Source organism: Aquarana catesbeiana, linkage group LG03 (genome assembly GCF_042186555.1).
Source record: "Aquarana catesbeiana isolate 2022-GZ linkage group LG03, ASM4218655v1, whole genome shotgun sequence".
NCBI classification, from domain to species: domain Eukaryota; kingdom Metazoa; phylum Chordata; class Amphibia; order Anura; family Ranidae; genus Aquarana; species Aquarana catesbeiana.
Window position 1 is genome coordinate 527,250,993 of NC_133326.1, and position 25,419 is coordinate 527,276,411.

Genomic DNA, 25,419 nt, shown 5'->3' on the forward strand with positions numbered 1-25,419 from the left:
TCAGCGTTGGTGTGCACTAAAAAAAATGAAGCTGGCAACATCTAACTGCACACACTTCAGCTCATGTTAGGTAAAATAAAAAGCAATTTTTTTAAAATGCAACACGCGTGAAAAATGCATTGCAAGGCAGGCAAAAATGCACACTATTCATGTGTCAAAGCATATGTGCTGTGGTGGATATGGACCCAAAGCCGAAGCACTGGGAAAGGAAATCAGGGCGAGCTAAGCTGTTGAGAAAAGGACTTGGATTACTTCAGTGCTTCTGCTGTGATCTTTGAAGATGGATTGCGCCACGGTTCCTGCAGCTACAGAGGTAAGTGAGGGATGGTCCTAAAGCGCAATAAGATTATGGTATTACTTGATTAATCATAGTCTGGTCACAGATTCACTTTATGTATGTATGCATGCCTACTTGTGAGTAGAATGACACCAAGGGGTTTATTTACTAAAGGCAAATTCACTTTGCACTGCAAGTGCACTTGGAAGTGCAGTCGCTGTAGATCTGAGAGGGACATGCAAGGAAAATAAAAAACAGCATTTTTGCTTGTACATGATTGGACGATAGAAATCAGCAGAGCTTCCCCTCATTTCAGATCTTCCCCCTAGATCTACAGCAACTGCACTTCCAAGTGCACTTGGAGTGCAAAGTGGATTTGCCCCTCAAGTGATATAAAAGAAATCAAAAGGTTGCTGGAAACCTGCAGGGGCACTGCAAATGTTAGCATGCCCCTTTGAACATGTATGCAGTGACCTTTAGTGTTCACAGCATTTAACTTTCAGAACATCCAAAGACCAAACACTGTAACTGTGCCAACAGAAGATACTAATTATTAAGTAACTTTCTTTTTTCTGCTGACTACTGGGAGATTCTGCATCAGAGCCAGGCAATGACACAGTTAATCTGGCTGCTCTTTTCTTATTTTCTTGCAGAACGGAAAGGAGTCTCTTGAAAGATCTGCAGCTGACTTTATTTAAGAATCCAATGAGTCAGTAATACAGAATGCTGTTGTGTTCCAACAAAATAAAGCCTGCTGAGCAACATAAATACAGCTCTGCATGTGAAGCCTGATAGGCTCTGGCTTGGCAAGGAGAAATAGATGAGGTAGGCCCTAAGCCCCGTCTTACAGCTGATTCCTCGATCACATAACCTTTTCTCTTTGCCAGCAAGTCAGGAGTTAAGTGCTAGGCAGCTGATCATTCAGCTTAATGCTGACTGTAACCTTAACTTGTCCATTTTTTAATGAGTCACTGACAGGAAGACACGGCCCACACACTGATCGCTCTGTGGCTGTACTTCTTGAAGAAATAAAACTAACACAGCGGCCTGTTCGAAAGGCCAGAATTTCCTGGAGTTGGGGACCCCCCCAAATGCCGTCATGCTTCCTTTTTGCGAATGACAGATGTTACTTAAAGGCATAGTCTACCTTTTGCAAAAGTTTATTATTTTATTTTTGCATTAGAACCTGCAACAAAAATGTGACTCCGCCCCCAGCTCCAGATCCATACAGAGGTACAGACCTACCGTTATGGGGCTGGAGGAAGTAAAAAAACTGCCATCAAATGTGGTGATAGCACTGCTTTTGTGCGCCATTGAGATCTAGAGCCAAAATAGCAGATGGGAACTTCCATTCACAGTCATGCCAAATCCAAACAAGACTGAATCATGTCGTTTGACGGTGGGAAGGAAGGATGGGTGGTAATGTAACTATGTTTTATGTACACATTCCAATAAGGGATTGGATGTCTGGTTATCTCATTATAACAAAAGGGGCTTCCTAATTCTATCATAAGCCCCAAATACGTCCCACTTCCTTCTTGGATCACCTGAGGTGGGGAAGAGGTCCTTGTCCCTCAACGTTGAGACATACTTTGTGGGGGGGGGGGTCTACCCCAGTTTTTTTTCTGCAAAACCCTCCTGCTGCTAGACCACAGATGGCAGCAGTGTAAAACTGGCCAGCATCAGGACAATTTTAATGAGCAAGGCTAGGCTGAAATTTACTGGAGGCAAAGAGCACAGGCTAAGGTTTTACTACAAAAATTAGGATACTGCAGAGGATACAGCAGTGTTAAACTGGCCAGTAGGAGTCAGTTTTAATCAGGGATAATAGGCCTAACCAGTATATGCCTAACTTTTTTGTTACCTATAGTGATGGAGGGGGGTGCAGTGAATATCAGTGACAGTGTAAGGTTATTCTGATGTACAATGATTTTGGTCTTGGTTAGGTGGGTTTTTTTTACGTTACCAGAACAGATTGACAACAAAAATAATGCTAAGCTTTCAGCACCCCAAACTTAAAAAGGCCAGGTCAATATAAAATTAAAAGAAATCCCCCAAAAGAAATTAAAACAAACTACTACTAAAAAGACTACTTATTTTTTAAGTGAAGCCTTTCAAAAAAAAGGGTTAAACCAAAAAAAAAAATTACTATCAACAAACAATAAAAAACAAAAGAAGCTAGGGGAGACGCAAAGGTGGGGTGGGGTCGCTGACATCACATCCAAGAGGGTGGCACCCAGTATAAATCTCAAGCCATTTGGGTGGCTACACAAGCGAGGCTTTACAGGTAAATAACATGCCTAAAATATGGTAATTGCACATTTAAACTTATTTTTTTGCTAAAATTAACAATCTGACAATAGGGTCTCTTTAAGGTTCTCTGTTCTAAGAATGAATTCCTCCAGGATGGGGTGACTCTCAGATGGGGTGGATCTCTAGTGTATTACAACAAGAAAAATACAAAAGATTTTTCAGTATCCCTGTAGAACCCTTCTAATTTGTTCCCTCCAGGCACCAACCTATAATACCCCATTATACATTTTGGCATGTACAGTATTTACCAACATCAAACAGCATTTGGAAACTGAAGGACTTTTCAAAAGTCAGCAGAACTGTGATAACACAAGCCAGGCGAGCGACAATCCTTCATTAGCTGCCAGTCTCGGTCATAGCAATATAGGCATTTTACCTCATATGAACTGTGCTGTCTTCACAGTCCTGTGACAGACGCAGTATTCAAAAAAGAAATACAGACATTTTGCCAATTAAAAATTCAGCCCGTTCCAAGAATGATCAGAATTTAACATCTTGTAGCCCTCAACTGCTCAGATAAAGTTTAATGAGGATCTATTTGCTGTGTTTTTTTCCTGAAATCTCTCCCTATGCCAGTCCCTGCTGCTGTGAATACGTAATCTGTTTCCTGCTAATTTTTCTGAGAATTAATGCCGGCACACATAAAATTTTCATCTGAGATACTTTAGTTGATTAACTACACCTTCATATAGTACAGACAGTTTTATATTAGTATTAAAAGTGGAATTTAAATTTAAAAAAATGCAGAAGACTTCAGAAAAGACATACTATTTAGGTTACCGTTTCAAAAATAATTTCCGCATCTAATGAGATGAATGAACTCGCAGGCCTGGAAGTGAGGCCTGATTCACACCTATGCATTTTTAGTGCTTTTTGCATTTTGCAGATTTGCGCTACAGAACGTGTTCCATAGGAAACCATGTTAAATGGACTGTAGTGCAAATCTGCAAAATGCAAAAAGCACTATAAAATGCATAGGTGTGAATCAGGCCTAAGGCTCGATTCACATCTATGCATGTTGCTTTTGAGCGTTTCTGGAGTTTTTTTTGTGATGCTTGCCACGTTTTTGAGCAGCGTTTTTACAGCGTTTTTGCTGCGTTTTTTGCGTGTGTTTTTTTTTTTTACAGTTTTTTTTAGACTGTATACAGTCTAAAAAAAAAAAAAAAGCCAAAAACGAATCAAAAACGCTGCAAAAATGCTGCACTTGCGTTTTTGATGCTGGTCCATTGAATTCTATTACATGCAAAACGCTGCATTTTGCATGAAAAAAAGTCCCTGTCCCTTTCCAAAAACACAGAGGTAAAAAAAGGCATTGATGTGAACATGTTCCTTAGGAACCCATGTTAAAAAATTCCCATGCATTTCTGCAAAATGCATCAAAAAACGCGCTAGTGTGAATGGAGCCTAACTCATCTTGACTGAACAAGTGAAATCAATGGATTCCTCCTTCTACACTAACCTGTATGGCTAGCTTTGGTGTTCTACAGCACTATCTTTATTTGAAAACTGAAAATGCCTCTAATAACTCATTTTTTAGTGTGTTTTACCATAAGCCGCCTTTCCTAAATATATTCGCTTGTGATCTGCCTTACATATCCATCAGCATTGCAGTAAAATGTATTTCATGGCAAAACTCTACTTAACCTTTGATGCACTCTATGTATATACACTCACTGGCCACGTTATTAGGTACACCTGTTAAATTGCTTGGTAACACAAATTGCTAATTAGCCAATCACATGGCGGTAACTCAAAGCATTTAGTCATCTAGATGTTATAAAGACGACTTGCTGAAGTTCAAACTGAGCATTAGAATGGGGAAGAAAGGGGATTTAAGTGACTGAGGCTACAATTCGTACAGACTCACCAAAATTGGACGATAGAAGATTGGAAAAATGTTGCCTGGTCTGATGAGACTCAATTTCAGCTGTGACACGCAGATAGTAGGATCAGAATTTGGTGTAAACAACATGAAAGCATGGATCCATCCTCCCCTGTATCAACGGTTCAGGCTAGTCACAAAGCTCAAATCATCTCACCACTGGCTTCCTGAACATGATGACTTCACTGTACTCCAATGGCCTCCATAGTCACCAGAACTCAATCCAATCTGCATGATGCTATCATGTCAATATGGACCAAAATCTCTGAGCAATGTTTCCAAAACCTTGTTGAATCTATGCCACGAAGAATTAAAGCAGTTCTGAAGGCAAAAGGAGGTCCAACCCAGTAGTAGCAAGGTGTACTTAATTAAGTGGTTGGTGAGTGTACACAGCCAGCAAGATCCTCCGTAGATGGTATATGGCTGCGTGTATGGGTCTGAACTCTACATATCGACAGACTGGGTTCACATATATGAGAATTGGATGCGTTTTGAATCACGTCATAGTTACATAGTAGGTGCGGTTGAAAAAAGACACAAGTCCATTGAGTCCAACCTATGTGTGTGATTTTATGTCAGTATTACATTGTATATCGTGTGTTGTGGTCGTTTAGGTGCTTATCTAATAGTTTTTTTAAATTATCGATGCTCCCCGCTGATACAACTGTCTGCCTTCTCTATGAAGCCAGTTTACATATCTGCGAGCCGGCTGCGGTGCAGTTTTAAAGAGTCCTGGGAGTTTTTAAGTCCGTTTCAGGCGCGATTTCAAATAAAAATTTGCTCCTATATGGCATCTGGAAAAAAACGCATCGAATTCCTTTTAAAAATCGTGCTGAAACTGCGGTCAGACATGTGTGAACCTTAATCTTTTAATTGCCCTCCACATTCCCAGAATTCCGAGAAAGTCCGTTTCCTCAGCTGACTTTAGGTATAAATGTACAGAGGTGACCAGAAGAACACTAAAGAAAAGATTATCACGTGTTATGCATTTTAAGCATGGTGCATTCTTCTTTAGCCTACTGCTCTAGGTATTGGACCATTAAGGCAAAATATTTTTTAAGGTTTTGAGTGAAAAGGGATTAGAACACCTGTCAGGTTATAAAACCCTATATGCAAAGAATAGAAGAGCAATGTCTATCAATGAACAAAGGAGAGAGATTAGAACACCTGTCAGGTTTTTAGAGCTGACTGTGTCCCCGTTAAGGAGATTCACCCTCTCTATTAGTCCTGTTTACCATTATTTGTGAACGTGAAAAGTACATTTCAAATTTTGAGTGGTCATCAGAGCATGAATAGAATGGAAACCTGGTGACCTGGATTTCTCTCACTTTCTCTTGCAGCTATCGGACAGGAAGTGCAGGGAAATCTCCCTAATGGGACTAGATGGCAAACAAAGTGATAAGGGTTATACAATCCCTTACTTTATCCAAAATTTAAAAAAAAAAATTGCCTTCAGTTCTATTTAAAAAAAAAAAAGCTGTGTTTATGCTAGGTCCATTTTTCATGTTTTGTTCACAGGATGCACACTAATCTACTGGGAATGTCCAGAAAATGAATCATCTTGTTCTCAATAGTTAGGTTTTTCTTTTTCTGAATCAGAAGCTTCTAAACAAATTTCTTCTCGATTTCCCCCTTCATGACCTCATGGGTGTAGCTCTCTGCAGCAATCTGAGAATGAATTATATGAGTATAGATCTTGAAACAGTGTAGGTGTACAAAAATTACCTCAGGTTTACAGTAAAACACTCTCATGATTGGTTAAAACCTCCATGTGACATTCCTGACACGGTTTCTTTGTCACCAAAATCTTAATTTTTTTTTTTTTAAACAGGAAACACTTGTCTTGCTAGTTAATGGCCCATTTCCATTTATTTGAACTTATCTGAAAGAACTGTTTGCCTATTCAGTGAGAAAGGGTCATCTAAAATTAGAAGCGACTGTAAATAAACTGCATTGTGGGAATCCGAGGTTACTGTTCAAGGGTCATTAAGGAGTTAGCGGGGCGGAGGGGTGGTGGGGAGGTCATGTGATCAGTAGACTCTCATTCCTATAGCACTCCACAATGAAATTAAGCTTTTAACGGTTAAGCTCTTTAAGTGAGGCTGGGTTCACACCAGTGGTGGCCTGTCCATATGGGGCGCAGGGGCACTGCCTCCCTATTTCATGCGTCCGACCCCCTAATCTACATGCGGGGCGCTGGACGCATGGATCCCAATAACATACTGTGTATACAGTGTGTGTATATATATATATATATATATATATATATATACACATACACACACAACGCATCTCACAAAAGTGAGTACACCCCTCCACATTTTTATAAATATTTTATTATACCTTTTCATTTAACACTACTGAAGAAATTACACTTTGCTACAATGTAAAGTAGTGAGTGTACAGCTTGCATAACAGTGTAAATTTGCTGTACTAAAATAACTCAACACACAGCCATTAATGTCTAAACCGCTGGCAACAAAAGTGAGTACACCCCTAAGTGAAAATGTCCAAATTGGGCCCAATTAGCCATTTTCCCTCACTGGTGTCATTTGACTTGTTGGTGTTACAAGGTCTCAGGCGTGAATGGGGAGCAGGTGTGTTAAATTTGGTGTTCTCACTCTATCATACTGATCACTGGAAGTTTAACATGGCACTTCATGGCAAAGAACTCTATGAGGATCTGAAAAATAGAATAGAATTGTTGCTACATAAAGATGGCCTAGGCTATAAGAAGATTGCCAAGACCCTGAAATTGAGCTGCATCACAGGGGCCAAGACCATACAGCAGTTTAACAGGACAGGTTCCACTTAGAACAGGCCTCGCCATGGTCGACCAAAGAAGTTGAGTGCACATGCTCAGCATCATATCCAGAGGTTGTCTTTGGGAAATAGACTTATGAGTGCTGCCAGGATTGCTGCAGAGGTTGAAGGGGTGGGGGGTCAGCCTGTCACTGCTCAGACCATACGCCAAACACTGCATCAAATTGGTCTGCATGGCTGTCGTCCCAGAAGGAAGCTTCTTCTAAAGATGATGCACAAGAAGGCCAGACAAGCAGACTACGGACATGGATTACTGGAACTGTGAGGAGTGTACTACTCAATTTTGTGAGATACTGAACCACATAAACCGCAAGACTTACATCATAACATATACCCGAGGTATGCCTTGGTCTGCTGGTCGGTATGCCAAGAAAGGGGGCATACCCAAGATAAATAATGGATGATTGTGGATAGAACCGTGCTGAGGAGTGCCCTGAAAAAGGGGAATGTGAGGGAGGGTATCGCGCACTGGAACCGACAAAGACCACAGGTGAGTGGTCTGCTTAAATCCCCCCCCCAGACTCCTCCCATAAATTCAGGCCACCATACTGGCCTTCTTATTTATGGTCAAAGCCCTTCGACCGATATGAACCACATAAACACCCGACAAGACTTACAACATAACAGACCTGAGGTGTGCCTTGGTCTGCTGGTCAGTATGCCAAGAAAGGGGGCAAAAAACTTGGATAGGGGAGTAACTCTTGAGCGAGATTGGTAAAGGCTTGTGCCATTTCTACCTAAGGGTTCGGAATATAACGAGCGAAGCAGGCGTATTTCCACCTTCCCAATTTCTAAAATGACATTGTCTGGTGCTCCATGCTGAGATGCGGCCGAGGCCGCTCCATTTACGAAGGAGTGTCCGGAGTTTCGACCGGGGTCAAGGCCTAGGTTAATCAGTAGGATTCTAACGTGCCTGATGAATTGGCTGCCACTCAGGGGGCTGGTCGGAAAAGGTAGCAATGGGCTAGAGTTTGGCTGTCTGGGCAGGTGAGATAGTAACTGGTCGAGTATCGCTACTGGGCACCAGACGTTGTTGGTTTGAAAGAACTTGACTGTGATCCTAGGGCTTGCCTGTTGGGTTTTGGAGACTGTGAGGTGAAGAACGAAATGATCTCGAAAGCGAGCCAGGTAGTGTCTGCACAGTATCTGGCTACCGGTGCCAGCCACTAAAGATAAACTCGCTAGGCCGCAGAAAGCTGTAGAAGGCCAGGTAGCTGGCCGCTTGGATGACCAGGCTGGGTAGAAGCCCAAACGGAGAACTTGAAAGGATGGTTGATGCGTCCCTAAAGATGACACTTGTGATAGGTAAGCATTTGTAGTTGGCTACGGGTTGCTGTTTCTGGATGCCGCATAGGATGGATTTGACTGTATGGGCTATGAATAAGGATGGCTTCCTGGGGTCCTATAAGAACAAAAATTCTGGATGCAGGCTAAGTATAGTATATCATTGTGCCGCCGACGCAACTAGATTTGAATCGGGCTATGGAGTGCATGAAATGATTTAGTGAAATTAAAGGCCTGTGACTCGACATGTGCAGTGTAACGGTGTGCTTTGATGCACTGAGAAATTTATCTCATGGTTGGTACTAAATTTAACTACTGCGCTCGGAGACATACGAATGATTAGTAAGTTCCGCTGCAACGGACGTAAACATGAAATGGGGAACATAACGAATCGCAAGAACTATACATGATGTGAGAAATGGTTACGAATCCTACCTGCGACAGTGAGCAAGACTCGATCGAACCGCAACACACTGAATTCGGGACCACAGACTCAAACACGAAATGAGCTGGGAAGAGTCAGCCTGGTGACGTAACGAATCGCGCACTGGAACCGACAAAGACCACAGGTGAGTGGTCTGCTTAAATACCCCCCGGACTCCTCCCACAAATTCAGGCCACCATACTGCTCATATATATATATATATATATATATATATATATATATATGCATAAATTGTTGGCGCTCTGTAAGTACTTGTAATAAATAAAGACAAAATGCCCCTCTGACCTAAATTAACTCACTCCACAGAGTACTTACCTCAATCAAATGGCTACAGCCTTCAGTGATTGTTCACATCCAGTGATGTGAGTCTTCACTCTCCTGGCTGAGTCTGTGTTTTACAACCTCATAGACTCCTAGGGGTTGTGTCCTGAAGTCAGAGATGTGGGAGACAGCCCCATAGAATCTATTGGGCTGTAATGTGCTGAAGTGTCCAGAATGTAAACAATCAATAAAGGCCGCGGCTATCAAATCAAAGCAAGAATGCATCTTTGGAGAGGGGAGGGTAGGTTGGTTTAGGTCAGGGTTAAGGGGCAAAAAAATAACTGCACTTCATTTTAACATGCACTTATCCTTCAAGTGGTATTGAACCCAAAACCTAAAAAAAAATTATATTGCAGCTTACCGATCATTAGATGTGGTGGCTGCATTAGTTTTTTTTGGCTTTTGTTTGGCCTCTGTTTTCACCTGGTGATCTGGCCAGTAACACACCTCCTATATTATACAGACACCACTCTGAATGAATGAGAACATGAGGCACAGCAGACAGCTGCATTGTCAGTCTGGGGGAATGTAAATGTATTAGCAGATTCGTATACACTAAGAACTTGAGGACAAACTCCAGCTCACACTTTATAATCAGCAGTTTTTTTTTTTCCTTTTGAGATAAAGATTTTTCATGAATAAACAAAAACTGGTCATTTTATTAACCCCTGACAGTGTTAAGTGGTTTGCCTCATCCTTGTAAACTGATACATTCTGCTGGATAGCTTGTTCTTTTGTAAAAAAACAGCTGACTTGCTGGATGGATCACCAGACGAAAATAATGGAAAGAAAGCCTTAAAAAAGAAACCTATGCAGCTGTCATATCCAAGATTTGGTAAGCTGCAATATAATAAATGATTGCTTTTGGGTTTAATATCACTTTAGACTTACATAACCTTTATTACAGATAGCCAGGAGGGAGTCTTGCTGGACTGCGCCACCTTTTGCAGTTATGTTAATATAACTATACTGTATGTACATGATGTGACATGCACAGTGTTCATACTTGCCAACAGTCCCGGGACAATCCCGATTTTGTGACCCTCGTCCCAATTGGAGGCCGTCTCATTTTAAGATTAGGAGGAGCTAGACTGGAGGCTGGAGGGGCGGAGTTCCGATCTCAGCCGAGAGCCAGGGGAAAACAGGTTTTCTGGGAAAACCGATTTCGGCACACCGGTCTGTGAGAGGCAGGATCAAAGGACTGTACTGCACTGGGGACACCTGATGTAAGGAGGGACTCTGCTGGGGACGCCTGATGTAAGGAGGGACTCCGCTGGGGACGCCTGATGTAAGGGGGGACTCTGCTGGGGACGCCTGATGTAAGGGGGGACTCCGCTAGGGCACCTGATGTAAGGGGGGACTCTGCTGGGGATGCCTGATGTAAGGAAGGACTCTGCTGGGAACACCTGATGGCATTTGGTGGCAGGCGACGTGGCAGGTGACACACTCAGGGCTCCCACTAATTCTGCATTATGGTGAGTTGAATGATTTCATTTTATATTACAATGTAATAATAGAAAAAATGCTCTTCAATCATCCTGACACCATAACAACCATGGTGCCGGGATGATTGAAGCGCCAACACTAGGTGTTTGGGGTATCTTTATCTGCTGATTGTTAAACTTTATGGAATACACATATTTCTATTGTGGTGTAGGATCTGGGCCTGCTGTCCCTCCATCTTTCCTTCCTTCTCTCTCCTTCCCTTCCTATTTATTTCTTTCTCCCTCCATCCCTCGTTTATCTCAGACTCGGACCACACCCCCTTCGAGCAACGCCCATTTAAGCCACACCAACCATACAGTTTAAACCACACCCATTTTTCCTCTACACCACGCCTTAAAATGAGTGCCCCGACCCCTAATTATGAGACTCCGCCTACAGACAAAAAAGTGTCCCTATAAATTTTTTTACAATGTTGGCAACTATGAGTGTTCCAGCACAGAAAACAAAGTGCCATATACAGTGCATGCCCATCACTGGGATATGCCGTTTTACTAACCAACAGTAAGGCTCATCCAATTGGAAGAGGCAGGAGTAGAGCTATCAAGCAGATAACACTGTAAATTGGGCATGCATAGCACCTTAGAATTTGAGGGTCCTGGGGGTGCTATAAAGCAGATTTAAAGCAGCGCCTGAACATGAAAGATAAAAGTGCTTGTCATGCTAATCTTCCCTGTTCAATGACTCTGAGTCAGTCTACGGGCAATGAAGTCACACTCCCAACCTTGTTTCAGGGTGCTGTACATAGCTTCCTGAAAACATCACAGCACCCTGCCTCAGGCTGGCTGTATTTCTATGCAGACCATCCTAGGTACTGCCCACATGTCATTTTTGAACCTCCATAATCAAAAAACCTGAAATCTAATGAATGAAAGGGGCAGACCAGGGAAAGCCCGGCTGGGGAGGAAAGCGCTGAATGATACCGGATGTCCTCCAGTAAGGAAATGAGGCAGGCTCTCTGACTTGCTGCAGGTTCTATTGCACTTTGTGAGAAGCTCACAGTGTGCAGTAAAATCAGAGTAAGTCATTTCAGTACAGAAGAGGAGCCTGTACAACAAAAGACTTAAGCCCCATACACACGATCGGAAATAGACACAGATCATGGCTCCATTTTACACAATACAGTAAGCAATACGTTTGATATGCCAATAACATCTCAATAACAAATTACATTTTTCAGGCACAAACTAAGCCCTAAACAGAACTCCCATTCATGAACTGTTATTTACCAAAAACAATTGTACTTCTGTTCAGCTCATTTTGCGATTTACACGCCTCTGCCCACAGTGTCACACCATCTCATTGTTGCAGCTTCCTGTGTCAGTCTATGTACTTAAAAAACTGTAGAAGGGCATGAACACATACTAAGTGTTCTCTTCTGCCTGTTCCAATCTGCCTAAACACCTCCCCTTCCAGTGCATGACATGTTAGGATGGGTTCACACTAGTGCTAATCGGATGCGGGTTTTCCCACATCCAATTTGCGTGACAGCAGAGCATGCCCGCCTCTCAATGGAGCCGGTTTACACACCTCCGTGATGGCTGCAGAGCGCATTGCACAGAGGTTCTGTGCGTCTTTGGCTCAGTTTCAGGTCTGAATTCAGGCAAAAATTCAGGCCTGATTCATCCTCAAAATGGAGAACAAGGATGCACCAGACCCTTGCTGTGAGCTGCGGCTAAGTGTGAACCCAGTGTCAGATTGATAGTCCTATTCAGCGCTGGACTCCCAATAAAAAAAAATCTGTAACTGCAAAGTCCTATAAATACCTGTTAGTCCACCCAGCGAAGTTCACCTAATTCAGCTTCCTGTGATGGTGTGGCAACAATGCTGCACTGTTCCTGAGTTCAGAGCAGAGTTGCTACTCTCATGTAGGCTGCATGCACTACAGTGGGATGGGAAGCAGATATACAAGCCTGTAGCTTGTCAATCAGCCCCCGGCCACACCTAGTCCTGCCCATTGCTTTCTGGATTGAGACAGCTCTTCCTCTTCTACTGAAACCCTCCCACTGTGAGCTGCAGTGTCTGGGAGTTTTCCCTGCATCCAATTCGCATGACAGGAGAATGTGGCCGGCTCTCAATGGAGTCGGTTCACACAGCTCCGTGGCGGCCGCGGTCGGCATTTGGAAAGGGTCCTGTGTGTCTATGGCTCAGAATCAGGTGCATAATGTTATGGCCAGCTTAAGTTGTAATGCCTAACCATCTAGTCTTGCACTGCCCAAACACTTTAGAATTTAGTTGTTAGACACTTCAATCACATTGAAGAAAAATGGATCTTTGTGGAGTTCAGATGCTAATTACTGTTTTTCCAGGTAGACTGAAAGAAATACTGATACACCAGGATTGAACATTTCCAAATGTTTTTAATGGGGCTTATAGTGTATTATACTTCATTTGTTTTTACCCTTATCATTTTCAATCTAAATGGATCCAATGGTGGAGCTTTAAAGGTGTAAGTAAGACTTCATTCGTACTTAGGAAGACTTAGCAGGAGACCCAGTGATTCACTGTAGGTGGAAGCCCAATGGAAAGCAATGGGGTGATGACAGCTCCGAAGCTAATGGCGACCACTTACAGAGCAATTACCTGCAAATAATCAAGTCATCGCTGTTGTGCTTGTGTTGCAATTCACTATTAATGGCACCCCGACCACGGAAAAGACACGTTTTCTTTAGAAAAAACATGCATCACACGCAGCAAAATGCAAAATTAAAACGCGTGCAAAGCTTGATGCTCAAAAAGATGCATAAGCTACTTTGCTGCATTTGTGTGCATAGGGCAGCCTCTTCAAATAGAAAGGCACAAAAATGCACAATTTTTCACGCGTTCATGAAATGAGAATGCAGGCTTAGATCAGATAAAAGTAACAATACAGATAACAAACAATATATATGGTACTTGTTTATGTGATTGAAAATGAATAATCCATAGTGGTCTGGCCCTGTATCAGGGAATTTAGCATCAGACAGTGTCATGCTCAGAACAACAATCCATAGCACACAGTGCAATTCCACACAGCCATATAACTTTCTCCATCAACAAATAGTTCTTAGGTTAAAGCAGAGTTCCAGCCACCAAAATTTTTAATTTTTTTTTCCAGGCATCCCCTCACACTGCATTGATAACACACATAAACCATATGTGTATATGCTAGTGGATAGTAATTTTTTTTTTTAATCTTATTATTTAGCTGATCCTCTTAAGGCCATTGCCATGATGAGTGTGGGCATATGAAGCCCAATCTCAAGCTCTTCCTGGATAACCGATCGAGAGGTGCATGCTGGGTAATGCATCCGCAATGCTCCGGCGGCCGTAGCGCCGATTGTTTAGCAAGTTGCCAAAACAACGGACGGCGACGGAGGAAGGTCCCGCCCCGTTGTTATGGCAAGATAGATAGAACCGCCTTAAATCGCGTCATTTCCTTTTTTTCACACAGTCCTGCCCACTGACTCTGGGGAAATGATGGCTCACATTTCCCAGGAGCACAGGCAAGGGAGGAAGTGATGCGGAGCGCCGCGGGGCCGGAAGTGGCAGATTAGGAACCACCACCTAGCAACAGGCACTTCTGGTAAGTTTAAAAAATGTTTTCACTCCAAATGTTTTTTATTATTAATAAAAGACTGAAAATGTGAAAAAAGTTTTCAAGGTGGAACTCCGCTTTAAGTCAGGTAATGCTGGCCATACAAGTGACAATATGATCTTTTGACTTAACAATCGTTTGGATAAGGAAGCATGTCTTTGGGTAATTAGTTGTGCTAAGTGAGATGTATGATCAAGTGATGATGCATTTGCATTAACTTTGCTCTGCACTGGTAGAGACATCATTACTTTGATCCTTTTTCGAAAAAATACTGACGCAAGGAATTTATTAGTTAAGGGATGGGACAATTTATCCTGAATATGTCTGCTATGTTATGCCAAGTACACTTTTTTTTTATTGGTATTCCTATATATTTACTTTGTGTGTATATTGACTGTCCAATAGGTTCAATCTAATTATTCTTGAATTTATAATAGTACCTTCTTATTAATGTTCTGCAATGTCTGTTGTACAGGATTTACAAAATAAAGAATAAAAATAAAAATATATTGTTGTTTGAAGTGTATAGCCAGTATAGGGGTTCTCAGATCTTATGTTCACTGCAATGTATATATATAAATAAATATATATATATATATATATATATATATATATATATATATATATATATATATATATATATATATATTAGCCATTAAAAAAATATATATATCAACAAGCATGGGTACCATCTCTTGTACATTCAATCCTTCCCCACACCCAACCCTCTAAAAGTGCAGTTATTTATTTTTTTTTTGTAACTATCAAACAGTTTCAGTGATCGAAAAAACCACATCTGCAAATATAATATGTAGATCCAAAACTTCGGGGGAATTCCAAAGCTTTTTTTTTTTTCACAGAGATGCTTGTGTTACCTTCTTTTTCCAAGGATGCTGTACACACTTAAAAATTATCAAGGGGGGAAAAAAAAATATGGAGATGAACAGGATCCTCACCACATCTGTGTTAGTAATCTTGGCCAAGTGCTCCGTCAGACTATCGCCAGAGAGTTCGTTTTCCGTGTCGTCCAACTGCAGCCCACAGATTGCGGCTCCCACGCTTCCAGTCGCTATCATAGATGGTGGGTACAGGGCAAAGTTAAAGTCTGCAAGAGAACAGGCCAGACAGTCAGGAGCAGGCAGGACTGTGCCAAAGCACGCATTATTTGTGGTGGCACTGAGCTACAAAGGACATTGACCTACAGACACATATACATACTTTTATGCCCCCCCCAACCCCTCGCCTATATGGATGTGCTTGTTCTGGAAGTATGTGCTGTTGTGCCTTTTGCAAAAGTCAAGCATTTTGTGTGCTCTACGTACATTTATAGGATGAAGCCAATTCTTATCCCACATAAAGAGTCACAGAAACTATGCCAGCTCGCACTGCTGTAGGTCCAGCTCTACGTGTGGCCACAGGAGACCACTGCAATGCTCAATAACCTCGTTAGCGGCCTTAATGTCATTCAAAATGCAAATGAGACAGCCAGAAAATGGCGGGAGGCCCAGAGTGACTAGGGGAATCAGCATCAAAAAAAAAAAAAAAAAAAGACTCACTCTCTTCTCTCTTTCTGTAACCTCCAGAGCAAGCACCATAAACTTGGCCTTCAAAGGCTGCTCTGGCCTAGGCTTTTGTTGGGCAACAGGCTGCAATTTGTATTAGTGGCTCCTATTTTTAGCATGTTAATTAAAGGCAGCGATTGGTGCGGCAAGTGTCTCCTAAGGGGGGAGTGTGGCTCCTATTGTGCAGAGTTCCCTTCTCATCTCCAGCTATTGAGAGTCATGTGAGTGACCTTCACGCTGATAAAAATTCGGCCTGACGTACCCACAAAAAAAAAAGATGCGGAGGGGGTTAGCGGGCCTATTCTGTGCACATGAGTTAGCGGATCAGCAGACATTCTATTTATGTGTAAAATGAGCGAAATGGAGGAAAGTGGGGGAAGAGTAACATTATAAAAGGCCACCTAGGAGTCTGAAAAGGAACGAAATCTATTACCATATATCCATATTCAGTGACTGCAATGGCTGTTTAAAACAGACCCCTGGCCAATTAGCCATATATAGAGTTGAAATACATATATTGTAACAGTTTTACCTGCCAATATACAATACATGTATTTCTGTTCAGACAGTCTTGTGATTCAAACACCTTTGCCAAACTGTATAGCCTGTAGAGGAACACCACAATTTCCATTCGAACCTTCCTTTGTCATCTGCCTGCTCATTGGACTATAAAAGAGAATTTCTCCACCTCCTGAAAACTCTTAAACACCTCCCCTCCAGCACCAAGTGCATGAAAACACATTCGTCTAACAGCACTGTGCAGTATTTAATTGCATGGTAGCAAAACCTCTGTGCTGTGGCAACATAATCTCAGGAAAGCAGTTAGCAGCATTTTTATATCCATTTTAAGCAGACCTGTCTTTACAAAAAATATAGCAGTGCAAGCACCATAAAAACCAGCAGCAGCAGTCTCCTACCATCATGAGCATCATTTTAACATACCTATTGGGCACAATGAGCAATATTACAAAGCTGAAACAACTCTTCTGAAAGAACACCCCAGAAGTGACAGAGGGATGAACTGATTCACACACTTTGGCCAGGCTGCACAGGCAGAAGGGATACATCACTTCTCTATATTACACAAAAGCAAAAAATCGTCATCTCCCCATCCTGCTAATTGGACATTGAAGTAATATTACCCCTACCCCTGAGGAAGGCCAAACCAACAGTCCAAACTTAATTCTGCTCAGTATTATTTGTGGACCAGGGAGGGTTAAAGTGTTACTAAACCCAGGACCCTGCATTCACTATATCTGGTCTCTCACTGTACACAGAACATGGAAATGCAATTATTTTAGTAACTATTAACTGCTAAATACCTTTTCTCATCAGCAGTATATAAAATTCTTTTGACTTCTATCAGTGTCTGCTTAAAGCTGTAGGATGAGTTTTCATATTCCTCTGACTGTCCTATGAGGCTGCAGGACCCCTGACTCGCCGTCTGGACAGTGCTGATTGGCCCTGTTCTGATCACATGCACTCTACCAAGAAATAAAAAAACTCTCTAGCATCACACACCAAACTGAGCATGTGCAGAGTGACTCCAAAGACTCTGTCTTATCAGGAGATGGATTGGGCACTGTGTAAGAAGGAGAGGATCAGAGAAGACAGGATCAATCAGCCTTTTTACACAATGCAGAGGATTAACCCCTTAGGTTCCACAGTGAGTATAACATGCATGCTTTACTGCATATACAGACTGATTTTACTGTTGTGGGTTTAACACTTTAGGTAAATAAACAAACATCTGGCGCTAGGAATAATAGGTAAGACGGCTCATAAATTAGTGTGTCCACTCATGATTATTAGAAGCAGTAGTGAAGAAATGTCCTCTGCTGGTCACAATGTTAGTGTAGAGCAGGCTGGCAAAAATAGCGAGGAAGCTGACAGGCCCAGGGGTTCATTCATTGATCTGCCAATCTGAGTACTGATGTATGACTGACGGGCTCAGGGAGATAACTAGCAGAGCTGCAAGTACTGAAAGGAGAGAGCCTGAGATTTGTACAGCCAGGATTTCTGCAGATCCTGACCTGGAGTGATGAACAGGTGCATGTCTCCTGAGGTTTGCAGTGTGCAGGTTTGGTTCTGCCACTAACAGGAAGAACTTGGTCATGTAGCCGAGTGACGAAAGAGCGTCAGGACATCTCCTTGGCAATGCATTTGCCTAGGAGACATACCGATGCTCTCCTACCAAAATCGAGCCTCCCTGCTGTACCAATCAACTCCTCAGGCTCTCTCCTTCCAGTGTTTGCAGCTCTGCCATTTATCTCCCTGAGCCCCGGTCCAGGTTACATAAGCACAGGTCCAGTACTTGCAGCTCTCCACATGGACATCTGTCAGCATGCTTCTCTGAGCCTGTCAGCTTCCTTAGTAAGGCTGACAGTGGAGGCCTTGAAGGCCGGAAAGGGACAGTCAAAGGACCAGATGTGGCCCGGGGGCAGTAGAAGGCCCAGGCATGCTCTACAGGTTAAAGCTATTGGGCATGGATGGGATATCTATACACTAAGCCATGTATAAACCCAATTTGTTACATGAACCATTTTTGTTATTACTGTATATTTTTAAGGGCTCATTCACACAGGCTTCAAAAATGCAGTGTACAGCATACTGTTTTGTATACAGTAGCATAGGGGTCAGCAACGCTGCTGGGTACACTATTCAGCTTAAAGCAGTAGTAGCGGCCAATAGGGTCTATGTATGCTGCATGTATGTACTGTAAATGTTAGCACAAGTGTTACAGTACATGCATACAGCATATGGACAACTTTTTAGAAAGGATTTTGCTGCCAATACGGCTCTTTGAATGAAGTCTAAATGTGGTTTTTAAAAGTTATGTTGTAACTTTTGACGCGCCCACCTCCTCACTGCTCACTTACGCCTTTTAAATTTATGGATGGAGTTCATAGTTTTAATAAATATTTAATGTAAAAAAATGTGTATTTACAAGCTACTTCTACCTTTGTAGTCAAATGTGATATTGGAAGGCAAGGCGGCAAACTAACCACCATGGTAGATAGTTTTTATTACATCGTGTTCCTTGCATTGAGAAATGTTCAAATACATTTGGAGCACAGGAATGATCTCATTGGTGTAGGGATGTCCATTCACTGTCCAATTAGAAGGTTGCAGGATGGGAATGCCAAGTTTTATTGCTAATATGAAAAGGAGAACTTGGGACACCAACCTCCACCACCAATTTCAATGTTAGTCAATGAGAGCTGTCTTAGTTAGCACTACTGAAGTGGCTCCAGCTTTAGAAAAGTTCCTGTACTAAGGCGACTTCTATTCTATACTTCTATCAAAGTAGAACTCAAAGAAGTCGCACTGTATGTCGCGGCAGTATGAACTGAGCCTTACTCACTGTACTGTATCTATGGAGGAGCGGCATTGTCAGCCTAGGAAGGAAGTGTTTTAGGTCTACAGAACACATACTCCTCTCTTCTTCTTCATAACACAGGGGGAAAGGTGTTCTGTAGTCTACAAAGAGAACCGGGAAAAATGCACTAGATTTGTGGCAGGATCAGCAGGTTTTTTTGTTGCACTTATCCCCATAACAATATACTTTAAATGGTATACTTAACAGACCAAAAGGCAGCAAATAAGAGACATTCTTTGTTAGGGTTTGCATACACCTTAAAGCTGAACTCGGGGCACAAAAACTTTAAGTAGAAGTTCAGCCAACACCTAACTAACTCTAAACCTACTTGCAGCCACATTCTAAAATTAATCTATCTAGCCATGTAAAGAAAAAAATCGCTTACCTGTTCTGCAGCCGCTCTGGTTCAGTCCCACGCTGAGCTGTAAGCGGCGGCTTCAGTATGTGGAAGAAAGGCAACTGACAATGGAAGCCCCATAGTAAGTCTATGGGTGAGGTCACTCCCCAGGCATTTCACAGCCATTGTCAGTTCTCTCCTGCACACAGCATCCGCCCCTGAAGATTGGACTGGAATGGCTTGAGAAAAGGCATGTATAGCGATTTCTTCTTTGCAGTATTAGATAGATTGGTTTTAGAATGTGGCTGCCAGTAGGTTTAGAGTTAGTTAGGTTTCAGGTGAACTTCTACTTTAAATATATTCTTAAATAACCACAAGGGATATACAGTTAATCCACTTTGTCTTCACCAAATGCCTTTACACACACAGATATTACCTTGAAAAAAGAAACAGTGACATCATCACTATGCTGTACATAGACTGAGCAGAAAGCAGAGCGGTGGGAGGGGCCCAGCAGCTCCTCCCACTACAGGCTGCCTGCAGAAAACTACAGGAGGGGCGGATACAAGACCAGTCACCCCACACATGGGAAGAGAGCAGCAGTGACTGGTCCTTATTATGGGAAATTCCTGCATAGAGGCAGTGCAGGAGTTATTTCATGCTGCATTACTGCCCATATGTGAAGGAAACACACAAAGGATACCAAGATTCAGCTAACATGCCTATGCTAATATGTCCCTTTTGTATGTAGACAATATTTGTTTTGCCTGGAGTTCAGCTTTAAATAGATTTGTACAATAAGGTAGACACACAAGACAGTATGTTCTCCTTATGCCTGCGCCTTCCTTGCACAGGGTCAACTATAAAAAAAAAAGGCATACATTTTCCAAATTCTTTTTTTAATACTATTACTTTAGGCTGATGCCCATGTTAAATACATGAATATTTCAGAATTTCTCAGATGACAAACACTGGCAGTCTATTGCTATTTATTTGTGGTTTGCAATGCTAAGTTCAAATTTCTGCTAAGCAAACGCTTCAAATTAAAGTTTCAAAACTGGTACATTTCAAGAAGCAAAATTGGAGACTGGTAAAATCTGTGTCTACTTCTGGGTAAAAATTCCCACATCCATGAAAACATTACCATAAGAACCAGTGTTTAACTTCCCACTGGCCCTATGCATATTTGTGGCAGCACGGGGTGGGCCTTAATTCATGCTGCCACCTATATATGCACCATTATTTTGTATTGGAAGCGTGCTGGATCGTGCATGCCCAGCACTGTGATCACGCTGTCACTGCCACTGTCACAGAGTGATGATTGAGAGACAGTGGGGTGGGTTCCCCATCACAGGATCAGTGTGACAACAAATTTGGATTAATTGACCTCTCTTAAGGCAAAATGCACACTATAAATTTGTGGGTACAAACCACAAATAATGCCCACAAACGTATATCCCCATGCATGTCTGGAGGAGGGGAATTTATATTGGGTTCTTTTTTTTAGTGAAGGGTCAAGGTAATGGCAAGAAATATACAACTAAAGGTTAAAAAAAATATCTATTTGCTTTTGCTATTGTATGGCCAATTTTCTTGTGATAATAAAAGCAGGAGATATCCATTAAAGTGATTTTAAATGTTCCATTTTTTTAAACTAAAAAAACAAACATGTCATACTTGCCTGCTCTGTCCAAAGTTTTTTTGCAGAACAGCCCTGATCCTCCTCTTCTCAAGTCCCACGCCAGTGTTCCTGGTACCCCACCCCCCTCCCCGCAGAGTGCCCCCATAGCAAGCCGCTTGCTTTGGGGGCACTCGTACATGTTCACTCCCGAGCCCCACTCTGTGTATCTATTGATCCTGCCCCTGCTCCCTCCTCACTGGCTGTGATTTCTCCTGATGTTGTGTCTGACCCAATGAGGAGGGATAGAGCTGCTGCTCTTGTGCACATCGCTGGATGGAGATCAGGCTCAGGTGAGTATAAAGGGGGGCTGAGGAGGGAGCTGCATGCAGAGGGTTTTTTACCTTAATGTAGAGAATACATTAAAAAAAACCTTCTGCCTTTACTACCACTAACATTTAGCACTAATTTGTTCTAAAAAAAAAATAAAGGTGTCACTTGGATACACTAGTCTGGGGGCCAGATGCGACCCTTTGCTTGCCTTTATTTGGCCCTTGGGGCACTATTCCTCCCACTAATATAAGATACTATTCTGCCATCTGACACCAACAGTTGGCCACCATAACCATTTCTCCCACTGACACCAATAAGTCAGAAGGACAATAAACCGGACCTTTGCACTAAGAGGTCTTTATAAAAAAATATTTGCATGGACATTCATCCAGTAAATCTGCATGTACGGTACATTTGTTCTGTGCAAATCTGGCAGAAACAAATATTCTTTAGGCTGTTTCCACTTCTAAATGAATATGCTTTTATTATGGGCAGTAATAAAATACATCATCAATGTGGCCACTAGGTGGCGCTGAGGTGCATACACATACAGCACGTCTTTATAAGAAGCGATTTTTCCTTTACTTCTTGGCCCAGAGGGCCAGCAGATTCTGAGTGGAAAGCTCTTCAAAGAGAGGGGACATCTTTTTTCTTCTTTTTTTTTTTTTTTTTTTTAGACAGTTGTCACTTTAACTGTCTCTGAAGATTTTGACTTACTTCTTCTAACATTTTGGATTTCCCATTTAAATGGTCATGTCCTCTCTGAGCCACCATCTCAGTCCAGGAAGTAGATAGTGCGGTTGGATGATGCCTGTGTTCCGTCAGATTAGGCGACCCGTCACATTTTGTAACGGAAGTGACGTTCCATCACGGCCATCTTGGTACACCCTGCACTCAGCCGCACTAAGCCTACAGTCTGAAGTCTAGGGTTGCCACCTCATCCCTTTAAACCCGAACACATATTAATTACACAGGTTCTGTGGCTGATTAAGGTGGCAATTTGTCTCACTTGGTGCCTTATCTGCATTTGATTAGCCTCAGAACCTGCGTAATTCAAAGGTGTTCGGGTTTAAAGGGATGAGGTGGCAACTCTACTGAAGTCGCCAAGCTGACATCTTTTTACACCCACCGGAATCTTGCTTTTCACACTTATTTTTTACCACTAAACTGAGCTTATATCGTTAAATACAGTATTTTGAAGTCTGTGACACTGTTTTAAAGTTGAATTATAAAAGCAATGGTCTTCTGTCAGATTAGTAAACGTGTGAGATCAGTAAGCTCAGTTTAGTAGTAAATATAAGCGTGAAATGCAAGATTTCTGTGGGTATAAAAAGATGTCTTCAGAATGTAGGCTTAGTGTGGCCGAGTGTGGGGTGTACCAAGATGGCCGTGACGGACAGTCACTTCCGTTACAAAATCTGATGGGTCACCTAATCTGACGGAACACCTGAACAGAGATCAGAGCTGGCTCTGTACTTCTGGAGGGTACAGCAGATGAAGACATTCTTAACGGGGAGTACTGTGATCTCTATGTGACTATATAAATAACTGAAAGTGTGACATTACCTGCCATGTAAATATTACATAAAAACATATCTGATGCTAGATCTGCTTTAGGGATTAAACTGTTTATTTGAGCGTGCATAGGTAGCATATACACATCACACCTTCTGTTACATGTTCAGTTGCATAACTGGGCATTTCACATTCATCATATTTGGTAAATCTGATTGAGTGCAATGTAGCAGCACAGAGCAATACATTTTTGGTTAACACTTTGATGCTGAATTTGAGATATTTCACAGTACTCCAGGAAAAGGACAAGAAGCCTGACTAATGTAGGTCTCAGTTTGGCAGGCTGCGTGAAAAAAAAAAAAAATCTGCAGAGCAAGTTGCAAGTTTTGGTTAACACTGTGCCACACCTTTCCTTCTAGAGGAAATGAATGAAACAGCACTGCAAGAGACATGACACGTGAGGATCTGATCAATGCAACCTTGCGAGTCGCACTGATCACACAGCCATCAGTGTGTGTTGAGAGTCACAGTGACGATGCATTGATCTCTGCACATCACACTGTTTACTTTTATCTTTCAACAGACCTCCATTGAAATGTCACAAGTGACATTCCAATACAGTTCTATTCACCGCAGAGGCAATGCAGTGAGGTGGTTCGCATTGCAACCTGCTGCGATGAAAAAAGTAGTGTGTGGTATGAAGAGACACTATTGCAAACAAGCCATTTTTCCTTGTCTATGTATTGAACCCACGCTGGAAATAGCTCACGGCATAGCCCCAACGTACATTGTGTGAGGAGCTCTAAAGACAACTGGATGACCCCCATATTACAGCATTATGCTCAAAATTGCTCCAACTAACCTATCAAAGTCTTATTGTGTATAGCTAGCGTTAAAGCTGAAGTCCAGGAAGATGAAAGGACACAAATGAATGCAGCCCTGTATCTATTAATACATCATAAAATGTATTTTGTAAAATACAGGCAGTGTAAGTACCTAAATTTGACTGGGTATCAGCCTCTTGCAATCCCTGTACAGCAGAGCTCAGGCTGTGAGGGGGAGAAGCAGCACAAGGAGCCAGTGAGTTGTGTAGCAGTCATTATGTGCTAACAAGGAATATGTGTGACAATGAGTTGAGCTCATCAGTCTTCTGCTTCTCCCATCACTGTCCAATCGCTGGCTGTCTTTTAAGTCACAAGATGGAGGAAAAATGGGCAGCTGCAATACCTATGGACGGCCTTGACATGTTTGTGTTCTGTCTGATTACCCTGAATTAATCTGAATGGACCTGAATGTAATCAGATATAATTGCGTTTACATCTGGCCTCTCACAGGGATACACTTTAGTCTGTTTTTGGTCTAATCACAAGTCAAAAACAGAATGACCGAACACCTCTGTGAAAGAGGTGGACAGATGCATGTTCAAGTTGTCTTCAGTCATATCAAGTGCTGATGCTGATTTTGAAACTATAAGTAGCAATCAATCAGGATTGAAAGAAAGCCAGCCCCAATCACTATTGTTAGTGCCTATGATAGGCGTTGTCGGTCTGGTGCTCTTCCCCCTTTCTATTAACAAACATGATCAATTGACAGAGCCAAACCTTTGTATTTAATAACAAACTGAATAATGGGAGCGTTCTTAACATACATGCAAATACAGCTGCCTCCGTTATCTAGGACCACCCTAAATATCTAAACCCAAGAACACAAATGTAATATATTGCAGCTTGCCACTCCTTGGATGTGCTCCCTGCATGCGTTTTCTTTTCTTTTTTCATGCTTTTTTGCTTTATTTTGCCTGGTGATCCTGCCAGCAGCACACTTCCTGTCCTAGGAGGACAAAGCTCATTATAGCACTATGGTCGACGTTGTCTTGCCGAAAAAGTTCCCCCGGCGGATAAGGACCCCCCTGTACTGCACATGCGCAGCGCTTGCGCAGTACGGAGCTTGCTGAAAAAGTTCCCCCGCAGCGCTTGTGCAGTACGAAGCTTGCCAAAAGAGTTCCCCTGGTGGAGAGCCGCCGAAAATAGCCGAACATACACAGCTGAGGGTCAGCTGTACACCGCGCCTGCGCAATGAACACCACGCGCCTGCGCAATGAACACCACATTCTAACAGACACTCCCGATGCTACCAGACAATGCCGCACACTCCCGATGCTTGTGCAAACAGCTCTGCCCTTTAATTTAATATTCAACCTCTTCTGGAGCATCCGCCCCCTACCACGATATGACAGTAATACACCCGCCC

General features: G+C 42.3%; 1 protein-coding gene across 2 annotated transcripts in view; it reads right to left on the reverse strand.

Annotated features, from left to right (window-relative positions):
• The window catches only part of CCND2 (cyclin D2), a 76,403-nt gene that overhangs the window by 23,653 nt on the left and 27,331 nt on the right, over positions 1–25,419 (reverse strand). For both annotated transcript variants that reach the window (XR_012242938.1, XM_073621253.1), the window contains exon 4: positions 15,382–15,530. Coding sequence is in view for 1 of the 2 variants with exons in the window: in XM_073621253.1 (XP_073477354.1) it covers positions 15,382–15,530 (149 nt within the window). In the remaining variant the exon portion in view is untranslated. The remainder of the gene's footprint in view (positions 1–15,381; positions 15,531–25,419) is intronic.